The sequence below is a fragment of the Eublepharis macularius genome, chromosome 2 (assembly GCF_028583425.1).
Source record: "Eublepharis macularius isolate TG4126 chromosome 2, MPM_Emac_v1.0, whole genome shotgun sequence".
Lineage (NCBI taxonomy): Eukaryota > Metazoa > Chordata > Lepidosauria > Squamata > Eublepharidae > Eublepharis > Eublepharis macularius.
In genome coordinates, this window is record NC_072791.1 from 140,600,693 (window position 1) to 140,623,315 (window position 22,623).

Genomic DNA, 22,623 nt, shown 5'->3' on the forward strand with positions numbered 1-22,623 from the left:
AGGTTCTTTAGAGAACAGGTTGCCATTGGTTCAAAGGGTTCCCTAGTGAATGCTTTCAGCACCAGGTTCAAATTCCAGGAAGGGAAGTGGTGAACTGGAGGCGGATTCAGCAACATAGTCCCTCTCAGGAACCTCTTGATGTGGGGGTGTGAGGTGAGAGAAGAACCTGACTTGGCACCCCTAATGGCTGAGATAGCGGCCACCTGTCTCTTCAGCGTACTGGTGCTGAGTCCTTTATCCAGTCCATCCTGCAGGAACAGCAGGATCTGCTTCATGGGGGCCAGAACCGGGTCCCATCCGTTCTTCATGCACCAGTCATTGAAAACTTGCCACGTTCTGCCATAGCTCTTTTTAGTTGATCCTTTCCTCGAGGCTAACATTGTGGCAATAACCTTGTCAGGGTATCCCAGATCTTTTAGCTGACCAAGTTCAACCTCCAGGCCGTCAGTCTTAGGGAGGCTGGATCTGGGTGCCGAATGCTCCCTTGTGTTAGAAGATCTTCCCTGTGTGGCAGAGTCCATGGTTCCTGGCATGACATCCTCATGAGGTCCTGAAACCATGGTCTCCTCGGCCAGAAAGGCGCAATTAGGATGACATCCGCCTTCATGTCGAAGATCCTTTGGAGCACTCTGTGTACTATCTTCGGCGGAGGGAAGGCGTAAAGGAGACCCCTCGGCCACTCCTGAGCCAGCGCATCTACACCCAACGCCTCTGGCTCGCTGCGTCTCGAGAAGAACTGCGTTACCTGTCTGTTCTTTGCCGAGGCAAATAGGTCCACCTCCGGGGTGCCAAACCTCTGGCAGATTGCCGCGAACACCTGACTGTTCAGGGCCCATTCCGAATGGTCGATTCTGTTCCGGCTCAGCCAGTCTGCCGCGACATTCTGTAGGCCGGCGATGTGGCTCGCCTTTATCGATAATATGCTCCTTTCTGCCCAGGAGAAGATCTCTTCTGTCTCCTTGGTCAGAGCCTTGGACTTGGTACCCCCTTGCCTGTTTATGTAGGCCTTCGCTGTCATGTTGTCTGTGAGGATCATCACATGACTGCTTTGCAAGTGGGGTTCGAACTCCGCCAGCCTGTTTTTTATGGCTCTGAGTTCCAGGAGGTTTATGTTTTCTTCTCTTTCCTCGGGCAGTCACTCGCCTTGTGCTACTCTGCCCTTCATGTGTGCTCCCCAGCCCATCAGGCTCGCGTCCGTTGTGATCGATGTCCTGCTCGGTTCCCTTAGTGGGGACCCTTCCGTGAATCTGTGCGGGTCCTGCCACCAGTCCAGGTCCCTGGACAATGACTGAGGGATCTCCACCAGCCTGTGCCATTTGTTGCATATGACCCTCTGGTACAGGCGCAGGAACCTCTGAAGAGGTCTGGTGTGAAACCTGGCCCATTGTAGGGTCTCCTGGCAGGACACCATCATGCCTTGTAGCTTGGCCAGTTGCATCACTTCCACTGGTTTGCCTGCTTGTATTGACTTGATCAGGGATAGAATCATTTGTTGTCTCTCCGTAGACACGAAGGCTTTGTCCAGTACTGTGTCTACTGTCACCCCCAAGTGCACGATTCGCTGGGTGGGTTGTAGTATACTCTTCTGCCGGTTCACGATGAAGCCGTGACCCTTGAGGCAAGCTAAGGTCTTTGCAACCGCCGTCTGTGCCATTTGAAGGGATGGTGCCTTTATGAGGATGTCGTCGAGGTACGGAGACAGGGCTACTCCTTGGACTCTGAGGAAGGCCACTAGTGTCACGAGCACCTTGGTGAAAACTCTTGGAGCCGATTTCAGGCTGAAGGGAAGAGCTCTGTACTGGAAATGCTCCCCATCGTAGGCGAACCGTAGGTACCTCCTGTGTGAAGGGCGTATAGGAACATGCAAGTAGGCCTCCGACAGATCTATGGACGCCAAGAAGTCCCCCTTCTGGATTGCTCCCGTGGTGGACTTCATCGTTTCCATCTTGAACCTTCTTGATCTGATGTGAAGATTCAGCCATTTTAGATCTAGGATGGCCCTGGTCTCCCCGTTCTTCTTTGGGATGATAAAGAAAACTGAATACACCCCTTATTCTTTTAAACGTGGTGGTGCCCGTTCTATTGCCTGGATTTGGAGCAAGTGCTTGATGGCGTCTTTTATCTTCTGATGTTTCTGAAGACACTGACTCTGGGACACCTGGATGAAGCGTTTGGTTGGAACCTTCTCGAATTCCAAGGAATAGCCCTTGGATACTGTTTCCAGCACCCACCTGTCTGACACCGTCCGCTTCCATTGAGGCGCGAAATCTTGGAGGCGACCCCCAATATGAGTCGTCTCCACTTGAGACGGATAGTCACGCCTGACTAGTTTTCTTCTGTTCCTTATGTTGGCCGGTTGGCTTTCTGTAGGCAAAGGGTCTGGCGTCGGATCTAGATTTAGTTTGCCACTTGTTCTTGAATGGTCTATCATTGATTTGTCTGGGGGTTCTTCTGAAGTCCCGAAAGGAATGCCTCCCTTTGTACCTCGAATCCTTTCTTTTTGATGGCAGCACTTTCTTCTTCTCTGCATTTTCCACCAAATATCTGTCCAACACCTCTCCAAAGAGTTTGCCACCTGAATATGGGATTGCTGCCACCCTGCTTCGGGCCTGCTGATCCACATCCCAATTCCTTAACCATGTGTTCCTTCGGGTTGCTACGTTGAAACCCATGGCCCAGGAAGACATTTGGAACGAATCCAGGCTGGCGTCTGCTGCAAAAGCTGCTGCAAGGGCTATTTTCTTCACTTCGTTTTTTATTTCCTTGGGAACTTCTCTACCTGCCGCTGCCAAATCCGAAGCCCAGGTAAAGGCTGCTCTAGTGAATAAGGACGCGGTCGCTGATGCTTTCAGTGACGCCGCTGAGGCCTCAAAGTCCCTGTGCAGGGCCTGTTCGATCTTCTTGTCGGATGGATCCTTAGGCATACCTTCTGCATCCACTGGCAGGACTGACGTTGTTGCCAGGCTTGTAACAGGATCGTCCACGATCGGCAGTTTGATTTTCCTGGAGTCATCCGAACTTAAGGTATAAAATTTGTGAAAGACAGATTGGTACAATTTTAGCTTGGCTGGGTTATCCCATTCTATTTTGAGGACGTCATGAAAAATGGCAGGCAAGGGAACACCTGAATGTTTACCATACATCTCAGATGGAAAAAGCCTAGATTGCATTTGGCTATTATCCACCTCTTCCTCTTCAGACAATTCCCCTTCCTCACTCTCGGATGATCTATGGGATGTCTCAGAACCCTCTAGGAAATCATCTGACTCACTAGATTCTTCATCCTCCCAGTCCCTTATTTTCCTCTTTTTTGGTTTTACTTAGACAGAGGTTTCTGCTTGCCTTTTCCCCTTAGAGGTGCTTGGCTGCTGTTTGTCTTTCTTATGGGAGGCTGTGTACCCTTTTAGGTTCTTAACTGCATCGTCTATTCTTTTTTTGATTTCTGTCTGAAGCCAGGCCAGGATGTTAGCCTTGGCTTCTGGGCCTGTTAGGTCAGGGTCACCTCTTCCTAGACTTTCCCCTTGAGAGGGGTGGTTTTGTCATGGAGGCATGGGAGGCTCCGTGCAAGTTAGGGAAGACTCAGCCCCTTTCAACTCTGCTGCACCAGCCTGTGACATCATTCCCGTCAATTCTTCCCGCCTAAAGTAAAGAGAGGCATGGGCAGGTATTACTTTGTGGCTAGTTCAGCGTCCCCTTTAATGCCCCTTCCAACTGCTGAGATTGGGGGTTTCTAATAAGGAAGCATTGACCCTTCTTAGCTTCCAACTATGCCCCCTTTCCTCCCTGGGATAAGCTCTCCCTCGAGCAAGTTTAACAACCTTTCCCAAGAGAGAAGGGAAGAGGGGGGAAAGAACCCTGTGTCGTTTGCCGCCTTTTTACAACTGCCGGCTGCATCCGTCCTCAAGCCCAGAAGCGGCCTAAAGGGAAACTACCCTATCCCCCCCCACCGCTTCCTCGAGGATCCGAGGCCTCTCCACGGGTCCCATTCTTACTCACGTGTAATGCAAACGGTGAGGCCGCTGCCGTTCCGGAAGCCTCTGCCAGGCTTCTGTGCTTCCCGCGGCTTTTCGCAGCATTCTGGAACGCTTGTGCGACTTGCCTCTGCCGGAGCCGGGTCCTAGCTGACTAGGATCGTCGGCTCCAGTGCTCGCCCCGCGGCATTCTGCCGCCCAGTCCGAAGCTCGGATTGGAGAAGGAGGAGGGGGGGAGGGAGGGGTTGGAGGCACTCGACCTTCCTTTTCCTGGCGAGCTCGCTTGCAAATTCCTTTAGGATTGCTGCTTCTTCAGAGCAAAGTGTTCCGCTTCCACCTAAAAAGCAGGGCCGGAAAAAACTGCAGCAGCCTGGGAGCCCCTCCCCCAAGGATCGCGATGATTCGTTCCGACCCTGCTCAAGAGGAGGAGGAGATACCCAGTAGTCCTGACTGCCCTACTCCGGACCACTGGAGAAGGAGCTACTTTCCCTGCCTTTTATAAGCTCGCCTGGGGGAAAAGCACGTGAAAAGACTAGGCGAGCATACTGTGCCTCTGGGAGCTTTGGAACATCCATGCCTTGCCTGCGCAGTTCCCCATGTGGGGCTGCAGAGAAGATACAATGATGAACTAACTAATTCCATTAGGTCTTTCCCCTTAATGTTTATTTCTATCAAAGTAATTAATCCAGTTTTCAATTCTAAAAATAGAACATCTGTTAAAACTTGAGAGCAAGTAAGACAAGTTAAGCGTTTGTACTTTATTAACATCCACATAAGCCTGCAAAACCACACACACAAACAATCTCAATTAAAATTAAGTATAAACAAACCTACATGTTCCTTGAACAACTTTTCCTGCATTTTGTTCTTGTTAAGAAAATAGTGCCGGGCCCAGTCACCTGACGTCAAGGACTTGAAGGCTTTATCCAAGTGCTCATCTTTTTTAAAACGTTCAATCACCTCCTTCAGTTCCTCCTGCCTTCCTTTTATTGGTCGAAACCTAAAAACAAACAAAATACAAGAAGTCCATCTAGTCAAAAATGCATTTTTTTAATTTACTCACTTCATATTCCTAGAGTAACTGAATTGTTGGGTCAGAAATAGATACTGCTCTCAGCAGATTATGCACAACTGTAAGTACTAAAGGAAATGAATACAACACAAGTACAGATATTAGATTGCTTGCTTACATAGCTAGGAAAGTCTTTACTTACAATGCTGGATTCTAACCAGATTTTCTTGCGGCGGTTACCAATGGGAATGTGGGAAATGTCCTATGAATTGGAATACCTTTTTCCGAGACACTCTGAACTTCTTGTAAGAAGTCAGCTAAGCAAACTGTAAAACATACATTGGTTCTCACCAGTTACGTTGACCAGCAAGAAAGGAAGGTAGACTGAAGTACTTTGTTCATCTGGGCTAGAGAGATCAGAAGCAGTGAAAAAGTAGACTTGACCCTCAAAATCAGAGTACACAGTGCATGCCTTTAAATGCACTAACAAATGTAATAGGCCTGAGAACTGGGTACACCTCTTTTCACATTACATTATGCAGGGACATGGAAACAGATTTTTGTAAAATTGCATATTATCCCACCACCCCACACACCAATCTTGCAACAGCTAAGCAGCAGAGCAAAAATGGGAACAGGTAAACAGACGCTCTTCGTCCTTTCTTGTTGATAGCAGTTTGGGAAAGAAAGATGTTGCATACTAATTTGGTATTCCAAGTGAAGGTTCCAACATCAGGTTACATTTCTAACAGTGCAATCCTAAAAAGAGTTACTCCAGTCTAAGCCCATTCAAATCAATGGGTTTAGACTGGGGTAACTCTTTTTAGGATTGCACTGTAAAGCTTGTCACTTTTCAAAGAAAATACAGAGTAGCACAGAAGGTTACAGAAGTTTTTCGCTGAACCCAGTGCACGGCTGCGAGCATGTAAGGCTACAGCCTTGCTAAAGCCAAGCAGGTACTGATCTGACCGGTCCTTGGGATACGAGACCTCTAGGAACCACATGTAAGCGCAAGATATAATCACATATGTTTTGAAAATGAGAAATTTCAGGAATTTGTAGTTACTACAAACTGGACATAATAAAAAATAAGGCTGGTAATCAGTAGACTTCTCTATCAGGTAGGCAAATGTTTAGTACAGCATCCTAAAACAACTGCAGAAGCAAATCACTTCTCTAGGTGAATGAATGAAAGATACCTTGCGATGTTTTACTTTTAATATTTTGGTGAGGTCTTGCTTCACTTTTGTCTGGAGCAGTAAAGCAGTCAACAGCTGGGTAACCTGAAATTCCCCACCACCACTATCAAAGGGTGAATTTGGGAAGACTTTGTGGATGGAATTTGCTGATGCTGAGTCTGATATCCAATCACAAAGACATACACAATGGAAATGAAATTCTACTTAATAAAATACTTAAAACCTAGTCAAAAATCATACCTCTTCATCAGCCTATAAAATCATTTACAGCTCTAAATATTTTTACCTAATCACCTCAGATATAATCACTATGGACCGGATCCAATGTTTCCATTCCACTAATAGTATAAATGCAAGGAACATTTTACCAGCAGAAGAGGTGTGTTCCACCAACATAAGGGTCCTTGCACTGGCAGAATAATCCTTATATCGAGGAAGGCTTCATCATTAGTGGAAGAGAAGCACAGGATGCAGCTTAATGATTTAGAACAAGAGGTCCATATCCAACCACTGCTCTGTTCCTGAGGTTATGGTGATCCCCAGGAACAACTTTTTAGGCAGTTGGTAGGCTCCACTGGGGAGGAGCAACTGGTGAAAATCACCACTCCCTCTTTTAAAAAGTTAGGATCTCTTAAGTTCTCATAACTGAGTGGTTGGTTACAGACCAGTATTTTTTATTTTATTGTTAATAATCCACACAAAATGTTTTATTATCAAATACTTCTCACATAATGGCAAGCCTTAACTAATTCTGAATAGAGAAAGTATGATTCTATCAAAAACAGCACCAGATCATTTTTCATCTTAGAATATAAAACTGTAACAAATTAAACAATAGGAATGACATTCAACTTTTCAGATCCACTTTACATGAGATTTGCTGCCACTTGTTTCACATTTTCCTTCCAAGTACATTTTGAATATGATCAATTACAAGATGGTTTTCAAACTGCCAAGTACGTTTAACCATCTTAGCAGTGATGAAGAAAATTTGAGGCATTAACCACTACTAAATCCTATGGGCCCATATCTTTGAGTTGTGTGTTTAAAAGACCCCGTGGCTAGGGCTGTGCTATTCGGGTTTCGCTTTGGGTAAAGATACCCAAAGCGGACCCGATTCGGCAAGCTTCAGTATTCCCGAAGCAAAGCTTTCCAAAGCATTCAGAAATGCTTCGGAAAGCTTCGGGGGTTGTTTAAAGGGCCCCGCCGCTGCTTGCAATCAGCAGCGGGGGGCTTTAAACATCAACCCCCCCCACCTACCTTGCTGTGGCTCCAGGCTGGCTCCTCTGCCGCCGCTGTGCCACCGCCCGAGCCTGCGGGGTGGTGGGGAAGGCCGGATCCGCCTCCTCTTGCCCTTCCTGCCCCTCAAATGGCTGCGGCGCAGCGGCAGTGCGGCGGCCATTTGAGGGGCAGGAAGGGCTGGAAGAGGCAGAGAAAGCCCTTCCTGCCCCTCAAATGGCTGGCGCACTGCGGCCATTTGAGGGGCAGGAAGGGCCAGAGGAGGCAGCTCCGGCCTTCCCCACCACCCCGCAGGTTTGGGCGGCAGCAGAGGAGCTGGCTGGCTCCAGGCTGCGCTTCCTTGTGCTGCCGCCGCTGCTACCACAGCGGCAGCAGCCCGCCGCCCAGCTGATGACCATCCCACCACCAGGTAAGTGGGTGGGGGTAGGAAGGGTCTCCCTAGGGTTGGGTGGGGGTGGAGGGGTCTCCCCAGGGGGGTGGAGGGTAGAGGGGTTGCCCCAGGGAGGGTGGGGTGGTGGTGGTAGGGAGTTTTCTCCCCCTCGCTTCAGTATGCTCCAAATCTTCATGGAGCATACTGAAGCGATTCCCGAACTCTGAATCTGAAGTGGCTTGCTGCTTCGAATTTGGGGGTATTCCGAAGCGGGAATACTGAATCTCCCCACCCGTGCACAGCCCTACCCGTGGCCTAATTCCATGGTAGATTAACTACAAGACATAAGAAAACTTAACAAAATAATCAATTGTAAAATCAATTTCCTTAAGCTGCTCGTTTTAATAATATCCAGGCACATAATTCAAAACATGGACAATTATTCAATAACTAGTAAAGCCATTTTGTGGTTTAAATGCAATGGCATATTTCCCTCTTTCTATTCTGTTCTGGCCTTCCTGCAGATAATCTGTTCAAAATTCTACACACTAAAGCAGTGATGGCAAACCTTTTTGAGCCCAAGTGCCCAAACTGCAACACAAAACCAACTTATTTATTTCAAAGTGCCAGCACTGCAATTAAACCTGAATACTGAGGTTTTAATTAAGAAAAAACAACTCATACAGTTGTCCCAACTAATTAACATCTCTCTCTCTCTCTCACTCAGGAGCCACGACTGAAAGTAAAGCAAGTTAAATCAAAGCAATTTGCCCTTCTTTAGACCAGCAGCCCTGCTTGCAAGCACTCTCTCTCTCTCTCTCTCTCTCTCTCACTCAAGAGCCACGACTGAAAGTAAAGCAAGTTAAATCAAAGCAATTTGCCCTTCTTTAGACCAGCAGCCCTGCTTGCAAGCACTCTCTCTCTCTCTCACTCAAGAGCAATGACTGAAAGTAAAGCAAGTTAAATCAATGCAGTTTGCCCTTCTTTAGACCAGCAGCCCTACTTGCAGGCACTCTCTCTCTCTCTCTCTCTCTCTCGAGCCACGACTGAAAGTAAAGCAAGTTAAATCAAAACAGCTTACTCTTCTTTAGAAAGCCAGCCCCAGCAGCATCGCTGCTGCCTCCACTTCCTGCTGCTAAAGAGACGGGCAGCAGGGAGGCAGCCTTGAGAAAAAGGAATCACGTGGGCAGGGCCAAAACCCATGTGATCTCTGCTCAGAGCTACTGGAACGCCGTTGCAGGCGTTCCCCCTCCAAATGAGCCCTGGACCTAGCGATCGGCGACTTGGCACATGCCCACACAGAGGGCTCTGCGTGCCAGCTGTGTCACGTGTGCCATAGGTTCGCCATCGCTGCACTAAAGACTTGATTAATGAAGAATTGTATCCCCCACCATGTACCACCAAATTAGTATTTAAATTATCCTATTATTTGATGCTGGGAACCAGTATTTCCTCAACTGAGATTGGCTGCCAATCAATCTTTTCATACTGCACACATGCACCTTTTCCTGCATGTGTCCTGGTTAGGGGTATGCGCTTCTGATATCTGATTCGGGTATTTTACCGGATTCAGAAAGCTTCGTTACTGAGAGAAAGTTTAGGTATATCTGTGTGACTGAGTCTATGTGAGGAAACTTAAAGAACTGAGAACTATCTTTGAAACCATCAAGCTCAAGTACTAGAGTGAAACCAATATCCGTCCTGTAAAAATAAAAGTTTATTTTTTCCCCCATCCCAGAGTATATGTAATTTCTATATCCCGTTCCTTTCCTCAGGGCTACATAGTCCCACGAAGGAGCCTGATGCTTGGGCATGTTATTAAAAGGGAAATTTAAATTACTTATTTTGGAATACAATTCCTGGTGGCAGCAATCTACCTAGTGGTTGTAATAAGAGAGTTAAAGGAAAAATCTAACTGAGAAAGAAAGGGGCTCATGACAGGCTTCTTAGACAACATTTCCCAGAATATGCAAGTTTTGTCAGTGCTTTCTGTAGATAGCTGTTCCCATTTTAGTATTAGTTCATTTCTCATATAAGAAGTCACAAACTTCTATTTGTGTTTTGATTGTATGGACTCTAATCCAAGCCAGTCTTTGAAATACATCAAATTTAGTGTTTTATTTGTATATGACAGTATTCAGTATTCAGACTATGTTTTTAAACATTATCCTTTATATTCCATGTACAGTTGTAGGGAAATTGCAACCTTTTGACATAAGCAGGGGTATATATAAAGCTTCACCTTAAAAGAAACTGATTAAGTGGATAATATTACAAATTCTGACAATCTTATTTGCAAGGCAGGATTCACTAGCTCATCATGAAGGAGCAAAAATGCTTCATCAGCTGGGTTACAACTTAACTATTTTTACCAGTCGAAGCAGGACTGAGAGGGATAGAGTGGGGTTGGGACCTTTGAAGGGAATCCTGGCCAGCTATGAGGAGCTATTGAATTGTGGCCTGATTTAAATTGCCAGAGGAATTAATGGCATGTGTAACAGTGATAGGATTAGGTCTTGAGTTTCTTTTTTTCGGAGGGTGTGTGTGTAAATGGCTTAACTATATAATTCCTTATGAAAGGATATTATCCCAGTACTAACTGATTGCTGACTCTAATGGGTCCTATTAGAGAATCTCAAGAGGGAGCTTCTCCTGAAATTAGTTGGGGGGGATAATTAAATTAAAAAAGGGGGAGAGAACTTTGCTGCAAATTGGACTTACTGAATTAGATGGAAACTGTTAGAACTGGGAGTTCAGAACTGGAATACGAGGGGGGTAGAGTTATTGAACAGGGTAATTAAACTGAACTATGGAAACTGAATTAAACCCTGACTCCTTAAGGTGCTATTATATAATATGGACCTCATTTAGGTGGTCCCATAAGGGAATTTATCAGCTTAGAATTGTGCAGTTTGCCGCTGCTAGGGGGATATTGCAATGTAGTGATGGTGGATGTGGGGAAGGCTACCAGGAGAGGGACAGGGATCCCAGTCCTCTGGGGACAGGGAAGGTATGGTGGTGGGACTCGGTCAAAGTGGAGAAGGCCACAGAGATATGGTGAGGCTCAGAGTCCTTCTAACCTACGTCCCATCCCGAGACATGTAGGTGCTGGAGCTAGGAAATTAAACCCCCCTCCGACACTGATACTGTGTAATGCCAAGTCCATAAATAATAAGACCAGAGTTCTGCATGATACTTTTGCAGTAGCTAATATGGACCTGGTATGCGTGACTGAGACCTGGGTGAGGGATGGTGAGACAGTTGCCCTGGGTGAGCTGTCCCCCCCCCCAGGATACTCAGTCCTTCATCAGTGGCGAACAGGGTGTTGGGGGGAGGGGTGGCAATCCTTATCCGAGAGCGTTTCTCCTTCAGGCCACTCCCCGTTCTGGAAATCTCTGGCATTGATTGTGTAGGATTGGTGTGGAGTGCCGAGGCAAGTTTGGCGGTCTGTCTGGTGTACAACCGCTCAGTGCACCAGCAGACACCCTGCCATGCCTGCTGGAGGTGGTGGCGTGGTGGGCCTTGGAGTACCCCAAGTTGATGGTACTAGGGGATTTCAATGTCCACGCTGATGATGCCACCTCTGCACAGGCAATGGACCTGGTGTTAGCCATGGCAACACTGGGACTCTCCCAGTTTGTATCGGCCCCCACACATAAAGCAGGCCACACGCTAGATTTGATCTTCAGGATGGGATTGGATGTGGTTCTGGATAAAGTTGAATTTGTGCCATAGTCAGATTACATGGTTCTGGAGGCTCGGCTGGACATGCCACTCCCCCCCTGCAAGGGCGGAGAGCAAATTTATGCTCGCCCACAGAGACTTATGGATCCAATTGGTTTCCAGAGCGCTCTGCGGGAACCAATGCTCCACAACGGCTCATTGGATGAGCTGGTAGAGGACTGGCAGGGCCGGCTCTCTGCGACTATCGATGAAATCGCTCCCCGTCGTCCTCTTTGCCCCCGTAATCGCCAAGCCCCCTGGTATACAGAGGAGCTAAGGCAACGAAAGCGGGAACTAAGACGACTTGAGCGTGTGTGGCGGCGATCTTGCGACGAGGAAACAAGAATATCTTATAGATCGCTTATGAAATCTTATGAGATGGCAGTGAAGACTGCAAAGAAGGAATTTTATGCAGCCTCCATTGCATCAGCTAGCTCACGCCCAGCTAAATTGTTCAATGTGGTTCGTTCATTGGTCTCCCTTCCAGGTAGAGACCAAAAAAATTTGAATTCGGCCATAAGCTGTGAGGCTTTTGCGAGCTTTTTTGCTGATAAAATCTTGTCTCTCCACCGCGATTTACCAGCCACAGTTGACACAGTATGTGAACTAGAGGCCCCTTGGCTGTCTTCGGGGGTGATATTTGATCACTTCAGCCCTCTTTTTGGGGAAGAGGTGGACAGGATTCTGCGGGGAATGAGGCCTACCACATGCCTCCAGGACCCGTGTCCATCATGGCTGGTGAAAGCCAGTGTTGACAGATTATGAGATTCCTTGGAGGCCATTGTCAACCTGTCCCTAGGCTCTGGGATTTTTCCCAGAGCACTTAAGGAGGCTGTGGTGAGGCCTCTTTTAAAGAAGCCATCACTGGATCCAGTTACTGCCCGGTCTTGAACCTCCCGTTTCTGGGTAAGGTGATTGAGCGGGCGGTGGAGAACCAACTGCAGAATTTCCTGAAGGAGACCTCAGCCCTAGATCCCTTCCAGTCTGGGTTCCGCTCAGGACACGGGGTGGAGACACTGCTGGTCGCCTTCACAGACGATCTCCGCAGACACCTGGATCGAGGTGGACCGGGCTTGGGTGCCACCAATATGCGGATGACACTCAACTATATCTGCTGATGGCTGGCTGACCTGGATCTACCCCAGATGTCCTGGAGCAGGCTTTTGAAGCTGCGGCTGGATGGTTGAGACAAAGTCGGCTGAAGCTAAACCTTGTGAAGACGAAGATCCTGTATCTGAGTCGCGGAAATGTGGATTTGGAGCCCCAGCTTCCTGCACTCGATGGGGCGGTGCTTACGCCAGCCCCGAGAGTCAAGAGCCTGGGGGTGATCTTGGATGCCTCATTGACAATGGAGGCTCAGATCATGGCGGTTGCCAGGTCCTCGTTCTTCTATCTTCGACAGGCCAGGCAGTTTGCCCCCTATCTTTCATCCTGTGACTTGACTACAGATGTCCAGGCAATGGTCACCTCTAGGTTAGACTACTGTAACACGCTCTACACAGGGCTTCCCTTGAACCTGATTTGGCGGTTACAGCTGGTGCAGAATGCGGCGGCACATGTCATCACGGGCTTGCCAATGCGTGAACAGATAACACTGGAACTGCGTCAGCTGCACTGGCTACCAGTGGAGTACCGAGTCAGGTTCAAAGTTTTAGTATTAACTTATAAAGCCCTATGCGGACTGGGACTGGCATATCTGCAGGACCGCCTCTCCCCATATGAACGCCAGAGGACTCTCCGTTCTAGTGAGAAACATCTGTTAAAGGTCCCTGGCCCCAGGGAGGCCCGCCTGGTATCAACCAGGGCCAGGGCCTTTTCAGTCCTGGCCCCAGCCTGGTGGGATGCTCTGTCTGAAGAGACTAAGGCCCGGCAAGATTTGTTATCCTTTCGACGGGCTTGCAAGACAGAGCTGTTCCGACAGGCGTATGGGCAGTGCTAGGCGGAGCCCCCCTGGCCGCTTGATGAGAGATTGGGCCCTCCCCACCACCAATACCCCCATTTTTTAAAAAAAAAACTCTTGAATGCAGAGATGCTCTGAAGTTGTTTTAAATTTGATCAGTAGAATTTTGTGCCGCTATGTTGATATATATAATTGTATTTTAACTGTATAAATTGGATGTTTTTAGAATTGTTAATTATAACAACTGTTTTATAATATTTTAACCTGTATGTATTTTGTAATCCGCCCTGAGCCTGCTGGAAATGTGGGGAGGGCGGAATAAAAATCAAAAATAAATAAATAAATACAAAATATAGTGATGGCAAATACTGTTATTTCACCAGGATATTTGCATCCATTTTCAAATCATATACAAAGAAACAGGTTTTCAATGTTTGAAGCAACTTGAGATGTGCTTGGCCCAAGGAAGTTTCCTCATGGACTAAGAAAATACTGTTAAAAAAGAAATGCTGACAAGAAAAAATCCAAAAAACAGGAGAACAATGCTCACAAATATCCCCATTAAAACAAAATGGTAATGGTCTGAAATGTAGAAGATATTATACGTCTTTTAGACAATAGGATCCAGACTAAACTGGCAATTTCCACTGATGCCCCCTCCCCATGTCATTCCTCAGTATCCAATATCAACCAAGAGCAGTATTTTTGTGGCTATCAATGGGCTTCAGTGGAGGGGCAAAGACAGGAAAGTTTAATTCAACTGATGGAAAATTTAGTCTGGATCCAATCCTATGTAGGGAAAGTCTGGAACTTAAATTAAATCGTACTTTTCTAGACTTTGTGCTCCTGTAGAATTTTCAAAAGCAGTTATCATATAATATATACACAATTTTTAAAAACAGAACCAGTTAGAAATGTCTTCTGCACATTTTGGGTCGGCAACCTATTAAAATGACTCCAAATGGCCTATTGTTAGGCCAATTAGAAAGTGGCATGCTATATTCTTATTTTTTAAAATCAACGAGCTCCTGTGGTCACACTAGGAAATTGGCTCAAAGAAGTTATCGAATGAATAAAGATGATAGAAGACCTTTCAGGCACAAGCAGAGAGACAATTATTTTGCTCATAATGAAAATAATTTTATTAGGAGCCAAAAAATTACTCATGAAAAGAAACAGGTATAAGAGATCTGTTGCCTTTGGACTCCCCAAACTGTAAGAAACATTGAAAAACAGAATAGCTGAAATGTTTTGAATCACCGTCACAGTTTTGTACTTGACAAACTGTACTGGGTAGATCTTAATTCATGCTGTCCTGGGAATGAAATTCACTTCAAATACCACTATCATCTCTAATTGCAACTAAAGCTATTGTTTCCTACTCGGACAAAATTCTTACATATGACAAGAAGCGAAGGAGCCAATCAAAAGAAAAGAAATCCCGCAGCTCATTTACAAATTCACTGTACACTGATTCCTCCACAACGGTTCAAACATCCACTAAAAAACAAGGTACAAACCCTTTCTAAAAAGCCTGAACATAGTTTCTTAGATTACTTTGCTTTTATAGCTTCAAACATGTATACATGATTTTTCAAAGTCATCACTGATAAAGGGACAAGGACAAAATCACTAATGATGACAAACTAGGTAAAGGTAAAGGCGCAAGCACTAAGTCATTACTGACCCATGGGGGGGACGTTGCATCATGACGTTTTCTTGGCAGACTTTTTACGGGGTTGTTTGCCATTGCCTTCCCGTGTCATCTACACTTTACCCCAGGAAACTGGGTACTCATTTTACTGACCACGGAAGGATGGAAGGCTGAGTCAACCTTGAGCCGGCTACCTGAACCTGGCTTCCACCAGGATCGAACTCAGGTCGTGAGCAGAGCTTGGGCTGCAGTACCGCAGCTTACCACTCTGTGCCATGGGGCTCTTAAATGACAAAAAGGGGCTTATCTCAATGAAAAAAAAGATTTAAGTTCTAAACTGTTAGTTAGCCATAGGTATATGAAACGTGTTCCTCAGAATCCCTCTATGTTTTCATTTTGCTGAGGGGATACAACACTCCGCATTGTTCAAAATATATTATACTAGACCATGCTTTGTACAGCAGAATCTTCAAGAGATTCACTGGTGTTTTGAGAGAGCCAAAATTTTATGTATAAGAGTTTTCCTGCACTATGTCATAATGCAGAAGGACAAATAACAGAATGCTTCAATCTGACCCACTAAAAGCCTTCTAAGCGTGAAATCCGTATTAAGCAAAATTGGCTTTAAGGTCAAACAAAACCCTCACATTTCTTCTAGGAACTCTTTCTGAATCGATCTCAAAAGTACAGCGCAAAACTTATGAGGCCAGCAAAATATTTTAAAGGCTAGATGTTAATGTGTTAAGTATTTTCCCCAGAAATAACCACTGTGTCTTGTGCTAAGATAGTACATCAAAACAACATGCACTTACCTAAAATATATATTGTGGTTGAAGAAATTAGAAACTACCATGAAGAATTCTAACAAGACAGGACTCTACCTGCAATTATTACTTCTAAAGGAGAGCTCCCATGATCAAGCTGATTGAATCAATCATTACAGATCATTTATTACCTCCAGTAAATTGTCTAACTAGAAGATAATGTGGCTGATGAGGCAGAGATACAGAGATCAAGTAATGATTTTTCATGTTATTAATAAGAAAACCAAATCACTACACAAATAGTAAAATGTGTGAATGCTTATAGTGATTTGATGACATCAAAATTTTGGAAGCACAGTCTTGCACTTCATATATTGTGTAGCCCAAAGTCTTGGAACATGACAATGAGGGTTAAAGGGACCTGAATTAGAAACATTAAAATTTGCTTGGCTAAGCACAGAAAGCTCAAGGTAGCATCCCACTTCTATATTATATTTGAAAGACAACATGTTCATAATTTTGGAGTTGCCAACTCTACATTTATTCTTTAGTTTATCTGGGTAAATAAATTAAAGTAAGTTACCTAGTGTTCATTTTATGTGTTTGAAACCCTAAATAAGGATCAAGAACCAAACTAGTTGCTAGGTCATCGTTCTCACACAGCTCCTTGGCAGACATTCCAGAGGAAGGCACGTAGCGACTTTGGCCTTCAAATCCCGAACCACCACTACCTGCATAAATCAAAAGAAATGTCAGTATTAGCTAAAACAAGACTATTGAATCTCAAGGACTTTCCCTTTCTATGAGGCAACTCCATGAAGGGAAAACAACAGGAGCAGGAACTTAGACTTCTAAATGTTTGGGTGTGAATATATGCCAGTATAAAAGGGGGTGGGAGAATGAGGCCTTTCCTATCAGACTAAAACAACATGCTTTGTTCAGTAGAAAAGCAGCTCCACTTTTTAATTCACACGATTTTTACCTTAGAGAATGAAGGTTTAAAGCAGGGTTAAGCAACCATTTTTCCCACATGACAATCGCCTCTTCCCTTACATCTACCTATGAAGATGTTGTTGTTTAGCAACCCCCCCCCCCCCGCCCCCAGGTGGAGACACAAGGGAGAGTTGTACATGGTCATATTATGCAGAGGTCAAGCTGAGCCCCAGTGGTGCTGCCAGTGCCACATGGGCTCACCCCAGAACCAGCTGGTTGCTACACATATCCAGGAGGCTATGAGGAGCATAAGCCAGATCTGTTGCCTTCTCCCACACCACTAGCCCTAGTGGTGCTGCCAGTGCCTCAGGGGCCTGCCTTTCTTGGGTAGAGAACCAGCTTTGCATGAACAACAGAATGATCTGAAATGCAGTTGTTTGGCATGCATACTGGAGGTTGCTTACTCCTGTAATTTAACCAAGACCCCACACTTTAGCTCTTATTGGCTCAGATCCAGACTAACTTTTCAACAGGCACAAGGACTTCCATTCACAGTGCATGATTTTCCTGCCTCTTCTTTCCTGTAGCAGCACACAATGGTCCCTGAAATCCTGTTCCTAGGGGACAGACAACCCACAGAAACAGGTTTTGGGGAGACATTTCAATTACCACAGGAGGGAGAAGGCAGGAAAATGGCACTCTGTGGGCAGAAATCCCAGCACCCATAGATATGCTGATCTGGATCCAAGCCATTGGGTTAACACTGAGGAATTCAATGGAATTATAACCATCATTAAGGACCAATCAGAGAGCTGTTAGCAGTAGTTCAGTATTTCATTGTACATGGACATTTTTATAAGTGAAATATTTGTAGGATGGCAGCACAGTTGACTATTTAGAAAAAAATTGGGTCCTGTTGTGATTTATTTGCATATGTCCAGACAGCTTATATTTTTACTTTTCTCAGTGAAAATTACCTCACAAGAGACATGCCATACTTTATTATACTACATTTGTCTTGCTGTGTGTTTTCAACTGAAGTGTACAATGTTTGTATTATCTCCAAAAGCCCAAGGGTTGAAGTACTATGGACTCTCTCCTTTACTTGCTCAAAATAACTGCAAAAAATGTCACATATTTAGTGTGCATGATCCCCCCCCCTTGATTTTTAAAATCTGAAATACTTTGGGAATAACAGGTATCTGAAAAAGGCAAGGAAGGATAGAAGGTATGAGCCAACAAAGGTGGCTCACACAAGGCAGCACAAGGTTTAAAGTAGGGTTGCCAGCCTCCAGGTAGTGGCTGGAGATCTCCCGGAATTACAACTGGTCTCCAGGCCACAGAGAACAGTTCACCTGGAGAAAATGGCTACTTTGGGGGGTGGACTCTATGGAATTATGCCATGCCAAAGTCCTTTCCCTCCCCAAACCCCACTTTCTCCAGGTTTCTCTCCCCAGATCTCCAGGAATTTCCCAACTTGGAGCTGGCAACCCTAGTTTAAAGCCAAAGAGAAGAGGCACAGAAATTCTAAAATCTGACAATGGGATAGCTAATCAAGGCTCATATTGTTTAATGAGCATTCAGCAAACACAATTCAAACATCTGAGACAAAATTTCTCCAAGCAGACTCTGCAGTTGCCACTCACCTGCTCGGTTATGTGTGATACGAAAAACCTGCTTCCCAGAAAATCATTTCTGACCTAATAGTCATTTTGTGTATCTCATTTTCCCTTCTAATTTTTCCCTTGACAAATATTTATATAAAAGGAACAGCATGCAACTTCAGTAGCACAGCCCTTTCTAGCACAAGGCCTTTTGAAGTTTGTTCCAATGATACTTTGATGACTGATGTGTCACATCTCACAATAGTATAATAAGGGAGCTGCAGATATATGGGAGATTGTTGTTCCTGCACCATAAAAAGAAAAACCATGCAAACAGACCATTCACACACACAATTTTCTTGCCTAAGGTCAATGACATATTGAAAAAGGTTATGAACCCTTCTAGCCTCATAGTAGCTCTAGAATTGGAAGGGAGACAGAGCACACATTCAAGGTTTACATGGAATGGAGACAGGCTCTTCTCTCCCCACGCAAACTCAGAACTCCCAGGCTCTGAAACTGAAAACGGAAACAGCCTATAAAATGAAGAAGGGATGTAGATCTTCTAATGAATTACTTATGCTATTGCTTTCAGAAAGTTCAACAGAGAACTTCAAGACCAATTCTGCTTGTGACTCAAATCTGCAGTGGCACATGTATAATATAAACATTTCTGGTTGAAATGTAAATTGCAAAAAGGATTCTTCTGCATCGTAAAGCAGCAGATCATCTCCCATACTATGTTCTCATATCTGAAGGCAGAAAATTCTTTTTATTTGGAGCCCCTTGATGCAAAAGAAAGTGATACTATTAGCATGCTTCTATGAGCTTGCAAAAAACAAAATACCGTATCTTCAAAAAGTATATTTATGTACATGTGCAGACAAACAAATGCCACTGTCAACTCAACCTGCAGCTGTTTTATATCCAATTATTTTTTATTTTTTATCAAATCTGCATTTTATCATTTTATTGATATCTGACCACAGTTAAAATAAAAATTAGATTAAATAAGCATGAGAGTACTACAAGAGCTGCAATTAATATCAGTTTTTTATGGTTATACTCACATATTTTTCTTGGATCAAATTCTCTACCACTGCACATTAAACATTAGATACAGATTCTCACATGATTCATATAGAAGAACAGTAAACAGCTCACATTTAAGTGTTAACTGGGATTCAGGTTTATTTGAGAAATAAGAATAAATTATTTTATTACATTGATCTGTTATGAAATAAACTTAATTAGAAACAATGTAAATTTTTACACAAATATACTTAGCAAATACAACCTTTATGAAATTAAAAAATGCACATGAGTTCCATAAGAAAATCAGTTTGACAAATATGACAAATCGTTAAATGAAGTAGTTCCTATCACATTAACTTATACATACATCTGCTTGATCGTCTCTCAACTCCATTTTTGCCAGTCTTTGGATGTTCCTTTCCAGGGTGCTGTAATTTGGACTGATTCTGATGATGATCATTAGATATCCTGCTTCCATTTCTCCGGCCATTCACCACCATGTTCTTGGATTCTCCCAACCACTTCATTCCCACAGGCAATTTGCCCCCGTTGCATTTAGTCCTTCTTCCAAAGGCTTTAAGAAGTCAATTGCAGTTCAGCTTCCTAGCAGAAATAAAATGCACAAACAAAAGGAAACAGTTCAAATACCAGATATAAGAAAAACAAATGCTGTGCAAAAATCAGCAGATAAGTTAACAAACACTGCCATTTAAAATATATGTAAATATTTTGCATTTTTTGTTTCTTCACTAAAACAACTTTCTTCATTAAAACAAGTATTTTTACCTGAAGTGTGTGTAGCAGGCAACTTAAGAGCAGTTTCACCACACCAAGTTTAATAGAAACAGATGTAAGAGTCAATGCAGAAGTCCAAGTATGTCATCTCATGTAAATATCATGTATGATCTTTTTTGCTGCATGTATTTTTTGTCAGCCCTGCAGCCTTAATTTTCTTATAGTACTTTCCCTAGCTTGGTAAAAGAGATTGTGGCTTGGGAAGAACTGGAGCAAATGCATGGGTTTCTCTCTCAGAAGCAGTTCCCAACATTTGCAACCCAATCATTCACAACTATACACCATAAAAGCTTTTAAAGTTTCTCTGCTTTCCTAAAGATTTTTTCCCATCCTCCATCTTCTTTAAAGCAGTATTTTAAAGCACAGAATTTTAATTCTTCTCCTCCCCATTCCTCAAATAATGACATGCGTGCATTAATAATAATAATAATAATAATAATATGTAACAATAAAATGTGATGTACTGTGTGTGTAGACCTTAAGAAAGAACTGTGTACAAACAAAATTAGTACATATGTAATCTATTTATAATGATGGTGCAAAGATGCATTTTTAAACGTTTTTAAAAGAGCAGATTAAAATAATGGACCTGATCCAATCCAGTGAGGTATTTGAAGAAGTGGGTTTTAGGCTTCTTTAAATCTGTTAGCTTTAAGGGGCCACAAGGGGCCTTTTTGTTGTCGATGATGAAGGAGCAGCAGATTAAAGACTGGGGAAAGGGACAATGCAAAGACTTTTAATTCAAACAAATCAAGGGAATTTGGAGCCATGGGGAGGAAGAATTGATGGGGTTTTTGAATCATCTCAACAACATCCACTTGAACATACAATTCACAATGGAGAAAGAAATCAAGGGAAAACTCCCATTTCTGGATACCTTGGTCATCCGCAAAGCAAACTTTCAGTTAGGTCACAAGGTCTACAGGAAACCAACTCACACTGATCGGTACTTACACAAAAACTCCAATCACCACCCCCGACAGAAAAGAGGCATAATGAAAACATTAGTGGATCGTGCAAGACGGATATGTGAGCCGCACTTTCTCAATGAGGCAATTAATCATCTAAGATACAAAGGGAAAACTCCCAGGAACCCCTCAACTGTATACTATATATATCAAAATTTAATTACACTATCATGATCCAAATACAAAGATATACACAATTTCATACAATGTTACAATATTACAAAGACTCATTCCATAAATACAGTCACATATTATACATTTCCAAGGTGCTGTAATAGACAGAAGCCAATTCTGTTGCACAGTTAAATCCTTTCCTATGCCAATGGCTTGAAAGGAAACAAATCACTATAGTCAAAAGAGGTGTGAATTCCAAATAGCTGCAAATTTCATAGTAGAAAATCTAGATGGCAAATTCCGGAGTACACCATCCGGGTCCCTCCCCGGTTCTCCTGGTTGTTGGCAACGAGCCCGCCAGCTAAAACTGCTCGTTTCGGATTCCCTTCTTCTCAGCCTCCTTTATATACATAACGTCCGAAGTCACAGTCTCCAACTTAATGTGCTCACAGCAAGGCTTTCTCCTTCCAATCAGCTGTGTATTATCCACACTGTGACACTGAGAGATCTCTGTCTTTTGGTGCTACACCTCTGAAGATGCCAGCCACAGCTGCTGGCGAAACGTCAGGAACTACAATGCCAAGACCACGGCAATACAGCCCGGAAAACCCACAACAACCATCAAATCAAGGGAATGATTGTATTTTTTAAAATCAGACTACAAGTGATTATGTATAAAAAATAGGAAATAAAGAACTAAAAAGGAGCAAGAGCTATAAGAGTGTACTATCACTTAATGAAGCACCTATAGCACACTGGAAGGAAAATCATATAAAGACCACATAAATGAGCCTTTGATGTACATCATAAATCAAGCACTCAACTTTGTCATACCATAGATACCCATGCCACCCAAATTTTAGATCATGCCCTTCCAGGTCCAGTAATCTTCTATTTTTTAACAGTATCCTTTCCTTCATCGAAACCAAACAGCCGCAAAATATAATCTCAAATCTGGGAGGCCCAAACCTCCTCTTTCTTTTGCATCCTGTAGAACCTTAAATTTAACCCTTGACTTTTTGCCTTGCCATATAAATCTCGACATATCCTTTTGCCATTGCTTAAATAGTGTCTCTGTTGTCAATACAGGAATTGTCTGAAATAGGAATAACATTCTCGGTAAAGCCAACGCAGAATTTAATAATCATTATGTAAGGTGTGCAATCCTGAGAGTACGGAATAAATACAAACTTAGGTTTTGTTTGAAAATACCTCTCTGGCTCTCATCGCAAGAAGCTCATTTTAGAAGGGAAATGGTTAGTCCACCTAAATGGTTAACTTACCAGGATTTATGGGAATTCTCTCAGGACCAAGTTAAAATTAAATCAAGAGAGGACTTAGC

The 22,623-nt window shown here is 43.9% G+C and overlaps 1 protein-coding gene across 3 annotated transcripts in view; it reads right to left on the bottom strand.

The window, feature by feature from the left end:
- Positions 1-22,623, bottom strand: part of KMT5B (lysine methyltransferase 5B) — a 69,057-nt gene that overhangs the window by 24,249 nt on the left and 22,185 nt on the right. For all 3 annotated transcript variants that reach the window (XM_054971594.1, XM_054971593.1, XM_054971595.1), the window contains exons 2-4: positions 19,772-20,007; positions 16,416-16,563; positions 4,806-4,971 (exon numbers count right to left, since the gene is read on the bottom strand). In XM_054971594.1, the coding sequence (XP_054827569.1) occupies positions 4,806-4,971; positions 16,416-16,563; positions 19,772-19,931 (474 nt within the window). In that variant the 5' untranslated portion in view covers positions 19,932-20,007. The remainder of the gene's footprint in view (positions 1-4,805; positions 4,972-16,415; positions 16,564-19,771; positions 20,008-22,623) is intronic.